The 13,598-nt window shown below is 45.4% G+C and overlaps 1 protein-coding gene across 1 annotated transcript in view; it reads left to right on the top strand.

Annotated features, from left to right (window-relative positions):
* The window catches only part of adgrv1 (adhesion G protein-coupled receptor V1), a gene marked incomplete at both ends in the record, with an annotated part of 385,866 nt that overhangs the window by 94,300 nt on the left and 277,968 nt on the right, over positions 1-13,598 (top strand). The window contains 8 exons of the mRNA XM_080738840.1: positions 1,518-2,028; positions 3,137-3,449; positions 4,964-5,173; positions 7,572-7,702; positions 8,067-8,166; positions 9,342-9,521; positions 11,132-11,298; positions 12,627-12,714. Of these exons, the coding sequence (XP_080594966.1) occupies positions 1,518-2,028; positions 3,137-3,449; positions 4,964-5,173; positions 7,572-7,702; positions 8,067-8,166; positions 9,342-9,521; positions 11,132-11,298; positions 12,627-12,714 (1,700 nt within the window). The remainder of the gene's footprint in view (positions 1-1,517; positions 2,029-3,136; positions 3,450-4,963; positions 5,174-7,571; positions 7,703-8,066; positions 8,167-9,341; positions 9,522-11,131; positions 11,299-12,626; positions 12,715-13,598) is intronic.

The raw sequence follows: 13,598 nt of genomic DNA, 5'->3' as shown, positions 1-13,598 counted from the left end.
CTAAAAAGGTTGCCCCCCTGGCATTTCCTCTCGCCCCACCTACTACTAGAGCTTACATCCGGCCCTGCTTCTGTAAATATGTTTTCTATGATCCTGGCTGGGGAGTGGGGACCGGATTTCCCGGCAAAATTACGTCATCTGCACCATATATACGTTGTATATACGTTGGCCAATCACAGCGCGGATCATACACTACCGGCCAATCACAGCGCGTCTTGCCGTCTCTTCAGGAAGTAGCTTCCGTCAGCAACAGTGTTTACGTTGGTGAAGGAATCTTGCCTGTTACTCCCCCAATCCTGGTCTAAAAATGACGGAATCTACGGATTCGTATCGGCGAGGCGGAGCCGTTCTGGTGCATGGTCCGCGGCGACTCCGGGCAAAAACGTCTGAAAAAAGCAACCGAAAAATCTACAACCTCGCAGCGTGGCACTCGGAGCCGCGCTGTGAGCTTGTATATCTGCTATTTTTCACTGGTTAAAGCATTCAATAATTCTTTTTTTTGTAATACTTTTTATTGCAATGATTTCTATGGGGCTTTTAAGCTGTGACATCATTTTGTAGGCAGAGGAGAATCTGCCCCCAGAGCATTTTCTGTCCCTCGCTATTTCAAAAAACAACGACTAAAAAATAACGACTAAAGTATAATTCTAACACTTTCCTTTCAACAACAAAGAGAAGAAAAATGTGTAAATAGTAAAAATAGTAAAAAGATTCACGGAAACTGGGGGCAGAAATTCTCCTCTGCCTACAAAATGATGTCATACTTAACAGCCCCATAGAGGGTATGCACATCCACTGGGACCCGCCCCCCTAATCTAGACTGAGTGGCAAAACATTGAGCAGCATGGAGCATTGGAGTTTGGAAGTGCTATTTGCAAATCACTCAACGGCCCTGCATACCACCTGTTTCTAATTTGCACATAATGCAGGAGGCAGCAGGATGTTGTGTTGTTGAAAACGAGTGCTTCCAAACTCTGACACTTGGAAAAATAAAAACCTGCACATAATGTCTTGACAGAAAGCAGCTCATAACATGCCTATGGTGAATTTTTATGAAACAAAAACTTTGCAGATAGAAAGTGGATAATTCAAGCTTTCAGTACAACCGCAATGTTGGTGAGTTAACTTTGTTTAATACAATCAGATAGGACTTTTCTGTTTGGATGAATGGGCTGTCAATGGCAGAAATGAGTTTTTTGCCACTCAGTAGGCGTGTTCCCACATAACTTCCAGCAACAGTGATGTCACGTGCATACCCTCTATTCATAATTCACTTTTATATCCATAGTTGCAATCATTTTCTTTTCTTTTGTTTACATCTTTTTTTAACACGTGCAAAAACCCACCACCTACATAACAACACAATAAAAATACATGAAATAAAATAAAAATAAAATAAAGCATTCAATAATTCTAGGCCTAAATGGGTTAACAGTCTGAAAAGAACAAGGCACAGATGTATAGAAGATAAAGCTAAAAGGTTAACCAGGATGATCTCCCTCTGCTTCACTCCACAGTGGAGGTCATTTTGGTCGCATGGAGGTCCTCTACAGCACCTCCGAGGTGGACATGGTGGGCGTGGCTGTGGGGGCGGGCCAGGACCTGCTGCTGTACTACGACCCTCCGCTATCTGGCCGGCCCTCCCCCGGCGCCGCCCGGCCCCGCCCGGTCAACATCACCGGCCGCCCGGACCCCGTTGCGGCCTGCGCCGCCGCCTGCCTGCGAGAGCGGGCCTGCCAGGCCTTCTCCCTCTCGTCGAGCCCCGCCCCGTCCTGCTCCTGGGTGGCGTCCGGCGCCGACCAGCTGAGCCCCTCGGAGCCCCCGGCGACCGTCATGACGTACGTGAAGAACGCCACGGCGGCCGCGGTCCTCTTCAGCGCCCAGGCGCTGGCGGGCAGCGACTACACCACCGTCACGGCCCGCAGCGCCTTCATGGAGGACGGTGCCGCCTCCGCCAACCTCACCGTCCCCATCCTCACCGACGACTTCCCCGAGATGGACGAGAGCTTCAACATCCAGATCCTGAAGGTGGGCTTTTTATCCGTTCCCCCTGTCCCATTTATGAATGCCTTTAAGACCTGTGAGGCCGGTTCTACAAAAGCCTCCTATAATCAGTAGTTCTCAAACTTTTTCGGCCCAAAATGATATGTATTTGCATGGCCGTACAGGGTTGTTGCGACCGTAGGGAGCAGTTAGTATCAAAACCTCTGCCTCATGTCAGTGAATCAGTCAGTCAGTCAGTCAGGCCTCATGTCACGCCTCGCCCTTAGGGGGGCATGTCATGCCACGTTGATGACATGACTTTAGAGATAATGTGTACCACTTTGTGTGATTCTAGGGAAAAATCTGTAGGAGCATTGTCCAAAAATGTGTTTTGCAAGAATCGGCCTCATGTGGAGAAGCCAATCAGCGTCTGGGCCCAGTGATGGACAGACGCTGATTGGCTCTTCCACTTTTTCGTTTCTGCAAAACGCCCAGCGCTTGTGGCCAGACCAATCTGCAGAAGACTCATGATAATGTGAATTCACGCGACCGGGATGGATTACCAGGCATACATGTGTAACGGAGGTGATCCGAACCTCCCCACCCGGCTTCGAACCCCGGTCTCCCGCGTGAAAGTCCAATATCTTAAGCCATTACTCCAAAGGGATATCCCTATGGAACAAGGTCAGATACTAGACTTTTGAGGCTTCAGGCTGGGGCTGCGACTCTCTCCGCCACACTCACCCCCCTTTGACCTCCTCCTACGGGGAAGCATGGATCCAGGTCACGGCACCAATGTAACAGAGGTGAATCGGACCTCCCCACCCGGGCTTCGAACCCGGGCCTTCCACGCGAAAGTCCAATATCTTAACCATCGCTCCAAAGGGATATCCCTATGAAATGAGGGCAGATACTAGACTTTTAAGGCTTCAGGCTGGGGCTGCGACTCTCTCCGCCACACATGCATAGCTAAAATCTAAAATTACCCAGCTGCCTTCCTGGATAGGCTTTCCATATCTAAATGGTTGAAGACGTAAAAGTGTCAGTAATGACATAAATCGTAATTACTGCGTTCTACTGTACTGTACTGTACTGTACTGTACTGTACTTTACTGTACTGTACTAACTCTATGATGATGTTTGCTCTTTGCAGATTGATCTGGTGAACCTGACGGTGGAGGAGAGGAACCTGCCGTCCATCGGGGAGCCGGACAGGGCCGTGGTCACCATCGCCATGAACGGCGACGCCTTCGGCGTGTTCCTCATCTACAGCCTGAGTCCCGACGCCACGCAGGACGGCCTGTTCCTGGAGGTCCGCGAGGAGCCGGCCGTCACCGTGCCCCTGGTCATAGAGAGGAGGGGGGGCAGCCTGGGACGCGTCACCATCGAGTGGAGGTTCGTGGGAGGGACGGCCACGCCTGACGAAGACTTCACAGGGACCGGAGGGACTCTGGTGTTTGCAGACGGTAAGGTCAACTGGCGATATTATCGTTTATCGTGATAAAAAACACTCACGATAATCATATCGTGGAGATTTAATTTATGGTGATATTGTCCTCCGTCATGCACTGGGATCAATTCACCTTTTATTTGCCGAGCTGCATATCCGGTATCACCTAAATCCTCTATTGGTAAAAGGTACTTTTAATACAGTATATGTACAGTACAGTATTTTTTTTTTCACTCTGTATCAAATGTCTTTGCAAAAAAATAGCCGATTTACAAGCTCACAACGTTGTGAGCTTGTAGATCTGCAAATTTTTGGCATATGTTCTGCCCCAGGATAATGGATTTTGATTATCGCGATAATATCGTAAATCGCGATTTCTTTCGTCACAATAATCATGATATGAAATGTTCATATTGTCCAATCCCTAACTGGCATGTTATGAACTCACAATCAAAAATGTTTTAATGATTAATAATAATAACTAGAAGTTCGGGGCCACTCACGTCTAGAGAAAGCAGTCTAACGGAGAACGCTAATCTGATAATCTGTCGTCTAATTAAGTTGAAGGGAAGCTCATCACTTCTGTCATGGCGAGGTATCTTTGAGAGGAAGATTGATTTCAGCGATTTTAGCGGTCTTTAGATTCCTGACACGTGTCCTTAGCTCCATATATGGAGTTCCATCTTCATTTTCGGGCGGCCGAGCGTCTAGTCGGCACCCTGGCCAACTCGGGAACAATGTGAATAGGGAATGAATGCCCCGTCCTTTAATGCAAACCCCATTATACCTGTTGTCATAGGATCTGTTTTAACCATCTGTTTGCCTGTGTCCATTTATGCCCATATATGGAGATATCTGTCTGTCCACGTCCATTTTATGCCCATATATGGAGATCTCTGTATCTGTTTGTCTGTGTCCCTTTATGCCCATTATGGAGATCTCTGTATCTGTCTGTGCCTCCGACTGTGTTGCAGACACAGTGCCGGTTCCCCCTTTAATGCAAACCCCATTATACCTGTTGTCATAGGACCCGTTTTGACCATCTGTTTGCCTGTGTCCATTTATGCCCATTGACTCATGTGGCGTACGTGATGTCAGAGCCTTTTATGAAGTGATGTCACAATGAGTCAGCGCTTGTGCCGATTTCCTCCGGAACAGCCTGATGTCAACAGTCAGCTCCGCATAAGGAGATTCCGAACATTTTGCGGCGGTTTCGGAAAACCGCGCGTCAGGTCGGGTCGAGGCCCGGCACTGCACTCCGCGCCGCGGCGGGGAACGTGCGTGCCGAATCTGAAGCCGGTGGGATGAACGGTTCTCGAGATACGCGGGGCACATACTCACAGAGATTTGTCGCATTTATAGATAGATATCAAACACAAATCTTCTCTTCGGGGATCCCCCCTGACACAAATATTCAGATGAGGGGAGGGTTCCGCGGGCCAAATACATATCAATTTGTGGGCCCTTGCCTTTACATGAAAACATTTGAGAACCGATGCTTTAGCCATGTCGTCTCCCTCTCTCCTTCAGGCGACGTGAAGAAGACGGTGCAGATTGTGATCCTGGACGACGTGGAGCCTGAGGACAGTGAGCAGCTGTCCATCGGCCTGGTGAAGACGGAGGGAGGCAGCAGGATCCTGCCCAGCTCTGACACCGTCACCGTCACCGTGCTGGCCAACGACCACGTGGCCGGGGTGCTGGGCCTTCACCCCGCCTCGCGCTCCCTGGTCGCCAGAGAGGGTGAGTGTCCGTCCCTACCCTACCACTAGTCTTCGTTGTTGTCGGGTGGAAACCTTGCATGTCCAAAACCGTTCGTTTTGTATTTATCATTTTCAAAACGATTTAAAACAGTGAAAATAGCCGATCTACAAGTACACACAAGGCGTTGTGTGCTTCTAGATCTGCTATTTTCACTCCTTTTTGCAACACTCTTGTATGATGAAGTGGGGCTTTAATTTATGAAAGAACATACTATTTGGAAACTTGAAGATACAAGTTTTCTGTCTGACAGTGACGTCTTGTTACTGTACTGTGTGTGTGTGTGTGTGTGTGTGTGTGTGTGTGCTTCTAGATCTGCTATTTTCACTCCTTTTTGCAACACTCTTGTATGATGAAGTGGGGCTTTAATTTATGAAAGAACATACTATTTGGAAACTTGAAGATACAAGTTTTCTGTCTGACAGTGACGTCTTGTTACTGTACTGTGTGTGTGTGTGTGTGTGTGTGTGTGTGTGTGTGTGTGTGTGTGTGTGTGTGTGTGTGTGTGTGTGTGTGTGTGTGTGTGTGTGTGTGTGTGTGTGTGTGCGTGTGTGCGCGCGTGTGTGTTCTTGTATTTCGCTGCTGTCGGACAGAAACATGTTACCTCTTATCTCCATATTTTGACTATTTGTGTTTTTTTGTAAATGAACGTCTCTACTTCATCATACTACAGCTACGACCTCAGAGGCTATGGGTGTGTGTGTGCGTGTGCGTGCGTACATGCATGCTTGTGCACGTGGACCGTACTCACACACCTTTGATACTCCCCCCAGTCCAGCAGCAGCCTAGCTGTCACTGTAAACCTAATTATGTATGATGAGTGACTAGTGTAGAGGGATGTGGGGCTACATGTATTAGCATGGATAGTATGTGGCTGACAGCTGGTACACAGTCATGCTCATTATCTATGCATGACAGTGCAGTTATTATCTATGCATGACAATGCAGTTATTATCTATGCATGACAGTGCAGTTAACGAACACCTGAGCTGAATTCTTGCACCGCATAGTAATGGAATGACTCAGCACTTTTAACCCCATAAGACCCCATTCTACAAATGTTTTCTAAAACTGTATAGTTTCTTAAAAACGTATGTTGCTGCATCGGCAAAATTGCTACTGTAAAGTCCTTGACTTTTCACGTCAAGGACCCCCAAAATTACACCTATTTGGCCGCTGACCCCATCCCAAAAAATTCTGTTCCAGGGACTTGAGTTAAAGATATTCGCTTTTAAAAACGTTATATATTGAAATAATTGCAACGCTGTATTGACTACTTTTGCTGGGGATCCCATCAGATTAGAACCCCCCACCCAAGGACCCCTGGGGGTCCCTGGACCCCACTTTGAGAACCAGTGGTCTAGCTGTCACTGTAAACCCCTGTCCTAATTATGTATAATGAGTGAATGATAGTCTAGAGGGATGTGGTGCTGTTAGCATCGATAGCATGAGGCTGACAGCTGGTTCATAGTCCTGGTCATTATCTATGCATGACAGTGCAGTTAACCAACACCTGAGCTGAATACGTGCAGTAATGGAATGACAGACCGCTTTTAATGGGAATAATGTGGGAGTCGACAGTCAACCAAGAATCTAGCCTCAGAATTTATCAGTGTAAACAACCTTTTAAGGGGCCCCACAATGCTTTTCAAAATATATATTTTATATAAATATTGGTCCATAATACGGTTTTATACAGAGTTTAGCCTAAACAACCACTCGGATATTTCAATCTCATGTTCTGTCTGTCTCTAATTCCAAGCCGTTTCAGATGCAATACCAAAATGACCTTTGTTGGCAACGGGGCGCTGTCTTTGGGCTACAATTGGAACGATACAGAGAAGATTAGCATGGTACCACGATGAGAACCATGTTGAGTCAATCCAATTCAAGACAATTTTAGTACCACTTTACCTCATGGTTCCACCTCATATCATATAGTCTCAATAGAATAATATAGTCTCAATAGAATATAGCCTCCCAAAAAGTACCACCCCCTTTCTCTATGGGGCCCAATAGGAAATGAGCCCCTTTGTGACATAAGCAAGGGGCCGATTTCAAAAGAGTACCGTTCAGACATGCCCGTTCAGAAAATCACTGAATTGAAAGGCAAGTCTTAGAGTTTATGAATGGGGTTTTTTGGGGGGGCTGGAAGAGACACTGGGAGGGGCTGGGGGGGGGGGGCTGGAAGAGACACTGGGAAAAAATGAAAAATTTGAAATTCATGGTGGGGCCCCTTTAATAATCTCTTCATTGAAACTATACAAATTATAGTTCTAATACCCGGTTTGTTTCAATGTTGAATGAATGAGTTGAACTTGTCCCCAGTTTGGACTTGACCGTGGTGTTGTGTTGTGTTGTGTGTTCTGCTGTGCTGCAGGTGAGAGGCTGTCCCTGCTAGTGATGAGGACGCCTCCAGGTCTGGGCAACGTCACTGTAGACTGGACAGTCCGAGGCCCCCTGGTGGACAAGACCTTCCTTCGCACGGCCGGGACACTTTTCTTTACTCAGGTATACATAAATATATATCGTCACTGTCGGGCAGAAACCTTGTATCTCCAAGTTTCACATTTTTAAAGTAAAGCACTGCTTCATCATATGGCCATCGCACTAAAGTAGTGAAAACAGCCGAGCGTAGATCGGCTGTTTTCACTAGTTTTAATCATTTTAAAAATGATAAATACAAAGCAAACGGTTTTGGACATATAAGGTTTCCACCCGACAACCACAATATATATATATATATATATATATATATATATATATATATATATATATATATATATATGTATATATATATTATTGGTATGTCTCTGGCTGACAATCATAAAATGTTGTCTTGGTTTAATTTGTACGTTTGTGTTTTGCATTAAAGGGACAGCTGAATGAAACGATCACACTGCAGCTGCGTGATGACGCAACGCCAGAGGACAAAGACGAATACAAAATCACCTTGTCCAACATACGTACTTATGGTAATACACTAATCATTTAATCTAAATATACACAACATATTCCATTTCTGATAAGCAGCAAGCTATTATACAGTATGCTTCGATTATTTTGAATTATATTGGGACACATTTGCACAACTGTGAAGAAGAAACGGAAGTGAGCGGGAGACATTTCCTCCACTTCATCCTTTTCGGAGCTTCCGTTTGCTCCAGACTGTATTGATTGAAACCTTTGTTTATTCTCGAAAAGAGCATTGAGGTTCACCCTCATTTGCAATGCTGACGAGATTACACACACACAAAGATCAACAATAAAGACAATAAAGACAATATACAAAAATACAGCAACAACAGGAAATAGAATGAAACATCATAGAAAATTAGTAGGTTAAAAACAATTGCATACTGACTGAGCTAGGGAGATTTAATAGCATGTTATTAAATTGACCATAGGATATTGGAGCATACATTTTTAGCATGCATTGTAGTGTGTTCCATGAAACGGGAGCATCAACGCAAAAAGCAGTTTTACCTAGTTCAGAATGAACAGGTGGAACCTTAAGTTCAAGCCAGTCACTTGAGCGGGTCTGGTTAGTTATTTTTTCCCAGTCAAGTAGCAGAGTAATATAGGGTGGTAACTTCCCATCGATAGCCTAAAAAATAAACTCGTGCCAATGCCTTGTTCTTCTCTCAGCAAGGGATGGCCAGACTACTCTCTCATAGAGGGTACAGTGGTAGCCTTCACCCTTCACCAGTGATAAATCTAAGTGCTGAGTGGTAAACTGGGGTAAAAGGGTAGTAAGGGCAGCATTTCTATAGATTACATCCACATAATCTAATACTGACATAAAGACAGCTTCCACAACCCTTTTCCTGCAGATCATTGGGAAGCTGACTTTGTTTCTATATAAAAAGGCAATTTTCTGTCTTAGTTTGGTGGTAAGTTCTGAAATATGATGTTTAAATGTAAGTTTATCATCCAACTAAATACCCAGATATTTATATTCCGTAACTCTGTCAATGAAGGATCTACTTAAAGTATCAATATGAAGACTGTTGGTATTTATGTTTTGGGCTCTTGAAAATAGCATCAATATGACGGAAGCGTTTTGGAAATTGTGGGAGGCGACGAGGCTCTCCAGACCTTTGTGTCTCACACACGTTTCTCTCTGTCCGTCACGTCTCTTCCCCCGCAGGCGTCCTGGCCACCGGCCACGCAGCGCTGGACGTGCAGGGCAGCGAGGCGGTGGTCACCGTGGAGACCAGCGACGAGCCCTACGGGATGCTGAGCATCGCCCCCTCCTCCCTGAGGCTGAGCACGGAGGAACGCCAGCGCACCGTACACATCTACCTCAACAGGGAGTTTGGTGCAGCAGGTCAGTGGAATACGAAAGTGCGGTACCATGCTGTGCAATTCTGTCGTTCTTTTTGTCAGCTTGCAAACTTTGAGTTGAGTTTGCACGTTGTGGAGACCTTTTTACTGTATGTTCAAAACTGTTGAGGAAAGGGATACACAATTGATCCAATGTAGTTATATATATATATATTTTTCTCATAATCTCATCTTAATACTTTTCATTGGTTCGATATTTATAAAACCAACACACAGACGTGTCTAACAAAAACTTGTTTTTTTCTTTATTAATTAACCAATCATTTCCCTCTATATTAGCAATCATCATTGACTGGAGTAGTGTGGTGCAGTTTACCTGCAGAAATACGCTGTAATCTGACTGTATTTTGGTGTTTTCACAGATTCTTCTTTGGTAGAAGCGGATGTTTTTGGCCTGCCAAAACAAACAGTGACTCGTGGCTCAAGCGACCTTGATCCACGAGAGGCACCGCCGAGCGAGCTAAAGCGAGCACGTTGCCGTGCCAGACTTTGTGAAGGTCGCTTGCGCCGACTCAGCGCCGCTCGAGTTTCATTTCACAACGTTTTGCCGTGAGCGTTTGCCTACTGGCCAATCACAGCATGTCCTGTGATAGCAGAAAAATGAATGTTCCACATGGATGAAGGATTGACAAAGATTTATTCAAAAAGGCAAAAAGTTGGACAGAGTATCAGCATTACAGGTCCTTGAGGAGCTCCTCCTGGCCTCCTCTGCCTCATTTTCATGTACAGTAGTTCTTACATTCAACAGAGATGATATTCTAAACATGGTCTTATAAGGACATGTACTAAACATAAAGACAACATACAAATAGTTACACACAGTACAGATTTGCTGACAGAGTGAGAGAGTAAGTGTGGGGGAGAACTCAGCTGTTAAGATTAGAGCCCGACCGATATATCGGTCGTTTTTGGCCCCCGATGTCAGTATTGGACATCGGTCATTATCTCTCCGATGTATCGGTCGTTTTTATAAGTACTATTAGACCACCATTAGATGACATTTAGCCACTCAAAACATAGAATATATTGTCTTGGGTTTCATTTTACACTCATGAGTTAAATATCTTATAAAAGGTCCATTTGGTTACCAAATCTCCATCATTTTGCTGGGGCCCACCTGGAAACCCCTCAAGGACCACTGGTGGTCCCCGGACCATTGGTGAAAAAAAGGAAGAAAAAAAAAGGTTTTGAAGGAAAGAAGTTTATGAAATGTAGGCAATTTTTTATTATTTTATATTATTACAAAACATCGGTTAAACATCGGCAATCGGTGGTCCAGCACTCACCATCGGCAAACATCGGCATCGGTCAAAAAATATGGCATCAGTCGGGCTCTAGTTTAGATTGACAGCTGTAGATGAGTTGAATTAGCATGTGCACCGTGAAAGCTGGTTGACGAACCATTCAATGAGATTGAGTGGAAGGAGAACAAGTACACAATACACATATTTGTTACTCTATACATTTCTGCCACCACAGTCCTTGCACAAGCTCCTCCCCCTCCTCTCCTCAGATGTGGTGGGAATAGCACACTCTCAACAAAGTGACATACTATGCCTTTAACACCTCCTCCATGTGTCTCCATGTGTCCAGGTGTGGTGAACATCACCTACGAGGTCCTCCAGGGGTCCCTCCAGGACCTTTCCCAGGTGGACGACGGGGCCCTGGCCGAGCCCGGGCAGGACTTCATCTCTGGGACGGGCTTTGTGCTGCTGCAGGCTGGACAGACCTCTGTGGCCATCCCTGTGTCCATCCTGGATGTAAGGTTCTAGAGAACGCTGCCTGGACCCCTAGGGGGTCCATCCCTGTGTCCATCCTGGATGTAAGGACCCCTAGGGGGTCCATCCCTGTGTCCATCCTGGATGTAAGGTTCTAGAGAACGGTGGACCCCTAGGGGGTCCATCCCTGTGTCCATCCTGGATGTAAGGTTCTAGAGAACGGTGGACCCCTAGGGGGTCCATCCCTGTGTCCATCCTGGATGTAAGGTTCTAGAGAACGGTGGACCCCTAGGGGGTCCATCCCTGTGTCCATCCTGGATGTAAGGTTCTAGAGAACGGTGGACCCCTAGGGGGTCCATCCCTGTGTCCATCCTGGATGTAAGGTTCTAGAGAACGCTGCCTGGACCCCTAGGGGGTCCATCCCTGTGTCCATCCTGGATGTAAGGTTCTAGAGAACGGTGGACCCCTAGGGGGTCCATCCCTGTGTCCATCCTGGATGTAAGGTTCTAGAGAACGGTGGACCCCTAGGGGGTCCATCCCTGTGTCCATCCTGGATGTAAGGTTCTAGAGAACGGTGGACCCCTAGGGGGTCCATCCCTGTGTCCATCCTGGATGTAAGGTTCTAGAGAACGCTGCCTGGACCCCTAGGGGGTCCTCAGAGTCACTACCATCTTTGTGTGATAGGATCATTTGTTTTACATTAACTGCTTGAACCCTAGCATCGCTATTGTGGAGGACAACTTTAGCCGTGTAGATTACCGATTTACAACTCACAACACTGTGAGACCAAGTACAAGTTTACTATGTATTGAGGGTTTGAGTTGTTAAATGTCTACAAATACGGTACACTTCAATTTCAACGTGAATCCATCATATTATAAACAAGTCTATGAAGCTATCTATGAAATCTAGGAAAAAGTTGAATCTGTAACACAATTGTATGCAATATGTAGTGGGGGTCCCTGCTTCATCTCTCTCTCAGCTAAGGGGTCCCTGCTTCATCTCTCTCTCAGCTAAGGGGTCCCTGCTTCATCTCTCTCTCAGCTAAGGGGTCCCTGCTTCATCTCTCTCTCAGCTAAGGGGTCCTTGAGCTGAAAACGTTGGACCCCTGGTCTAAACCTCAAAAGTGAACACTTTTGAGATTTTCAACTAAGCAATCTGTTCAACGGAGCCGGACATTAGCTGTTCGTAGACAACACAGAACAGATGGATGGACGGACAGACAGACAGGGGAGAGAACATCGGCCTGTGGAGACAATAAAATATATATATTTTTTTGCTCAAACCAATCTGACTGCTTACTACTATCATCTCAACCTGTATGCACCAGTTTGAATTCCTGTTGATTTCCCTTCTCTGTTGTTTTCCAGGATGACATCCCAGAGTTACAGGAGTTCTTCTTGGTCAACATCACATCAGCAGTGCTCGTCACAACCCTGGCATCCGCTCCTGTGCTAGGTAGGTACTGTGTCCTGAACCTTTAGTTTAGGCTAGTTTAACCACTCCTGTACTAGGTACTGTGTCTGAAACCTTTAGTTTAGGGTCGTTTATTCCGGTAAATTTTGTTGTAACATAAAGATTTCATAGGTTTGATTGAAGACTTTATTAGAAGTTTGCATAGGAAAAGGTACAGTTTCATGACGGTACAGTTCACTGGTACAAGGTCTACTAAAAGGAGATCCATGATAATACAAAACAAATGCGAGAAAATAACCACATTTCTGACCGTGGCTGACACCATAGCTCATTTTGCCTGAAACACAAGGACAAAAGGAAAAACCGTTAAAATGAAGTGTGTAAAAAACGAACAAAAAACGAAGTACAAGGACAAGACACTTTACATGTATGTGTTCTACCATCAGCCACCAAACTTCTCCATTCCCTATCCACATTCAAAACTGACCTAAAAAAACAAAAACAAAAGCAGAACACAAATTACAATGGAAGGAAGGTATTAAGGTAATAACTATTTGTTTTACAATTAAAAAGGCAATTTAAATAGCCAGGAGGTAGTCTGATGATTATGGCCATCTACTGTAATACCTGTCATACCAAATGACAGCGATGTTTATGAAAGTTTGTATGTAACATAAAACATAAGGCTGCGTCTGTAGCCTGGAGAGGTGCATGCATAATATCATCTCTGTTGGGGTAGAAACCTTTTATGTCCAAAACCCTTATTTTTTCAGGATTCAAATACAAAAGCATTAAAAGTAGCAGATCTACACTCTCAAAAACGTGTAGCTTCGAGTCACGCTTGTAGATCTGCTACGTTTGATGCTTCTGTGTGACGCTGTAGAAGCGCTCAAGACGCTCAAGAAGGGGCCGTTAATTTTTGAAAA

This window comes from Nannobrachium achirus, assembly GCF_963921795.1.
Source record: "Nannobrachium achirus genome assembly, chromosome: 12".
Lineage (NCBI taxonomy): Eukaryota > Metazoa > Chordata > Actinopteri > Myctophiformes > Myctophidae > Nannobrachium > Nannobrachium achirus.
The sequence above is the reverse complement of the archived record's forward strand: the minus strand, read 5'-3'. Positions and strand labels throughout refer to the sequence as shown.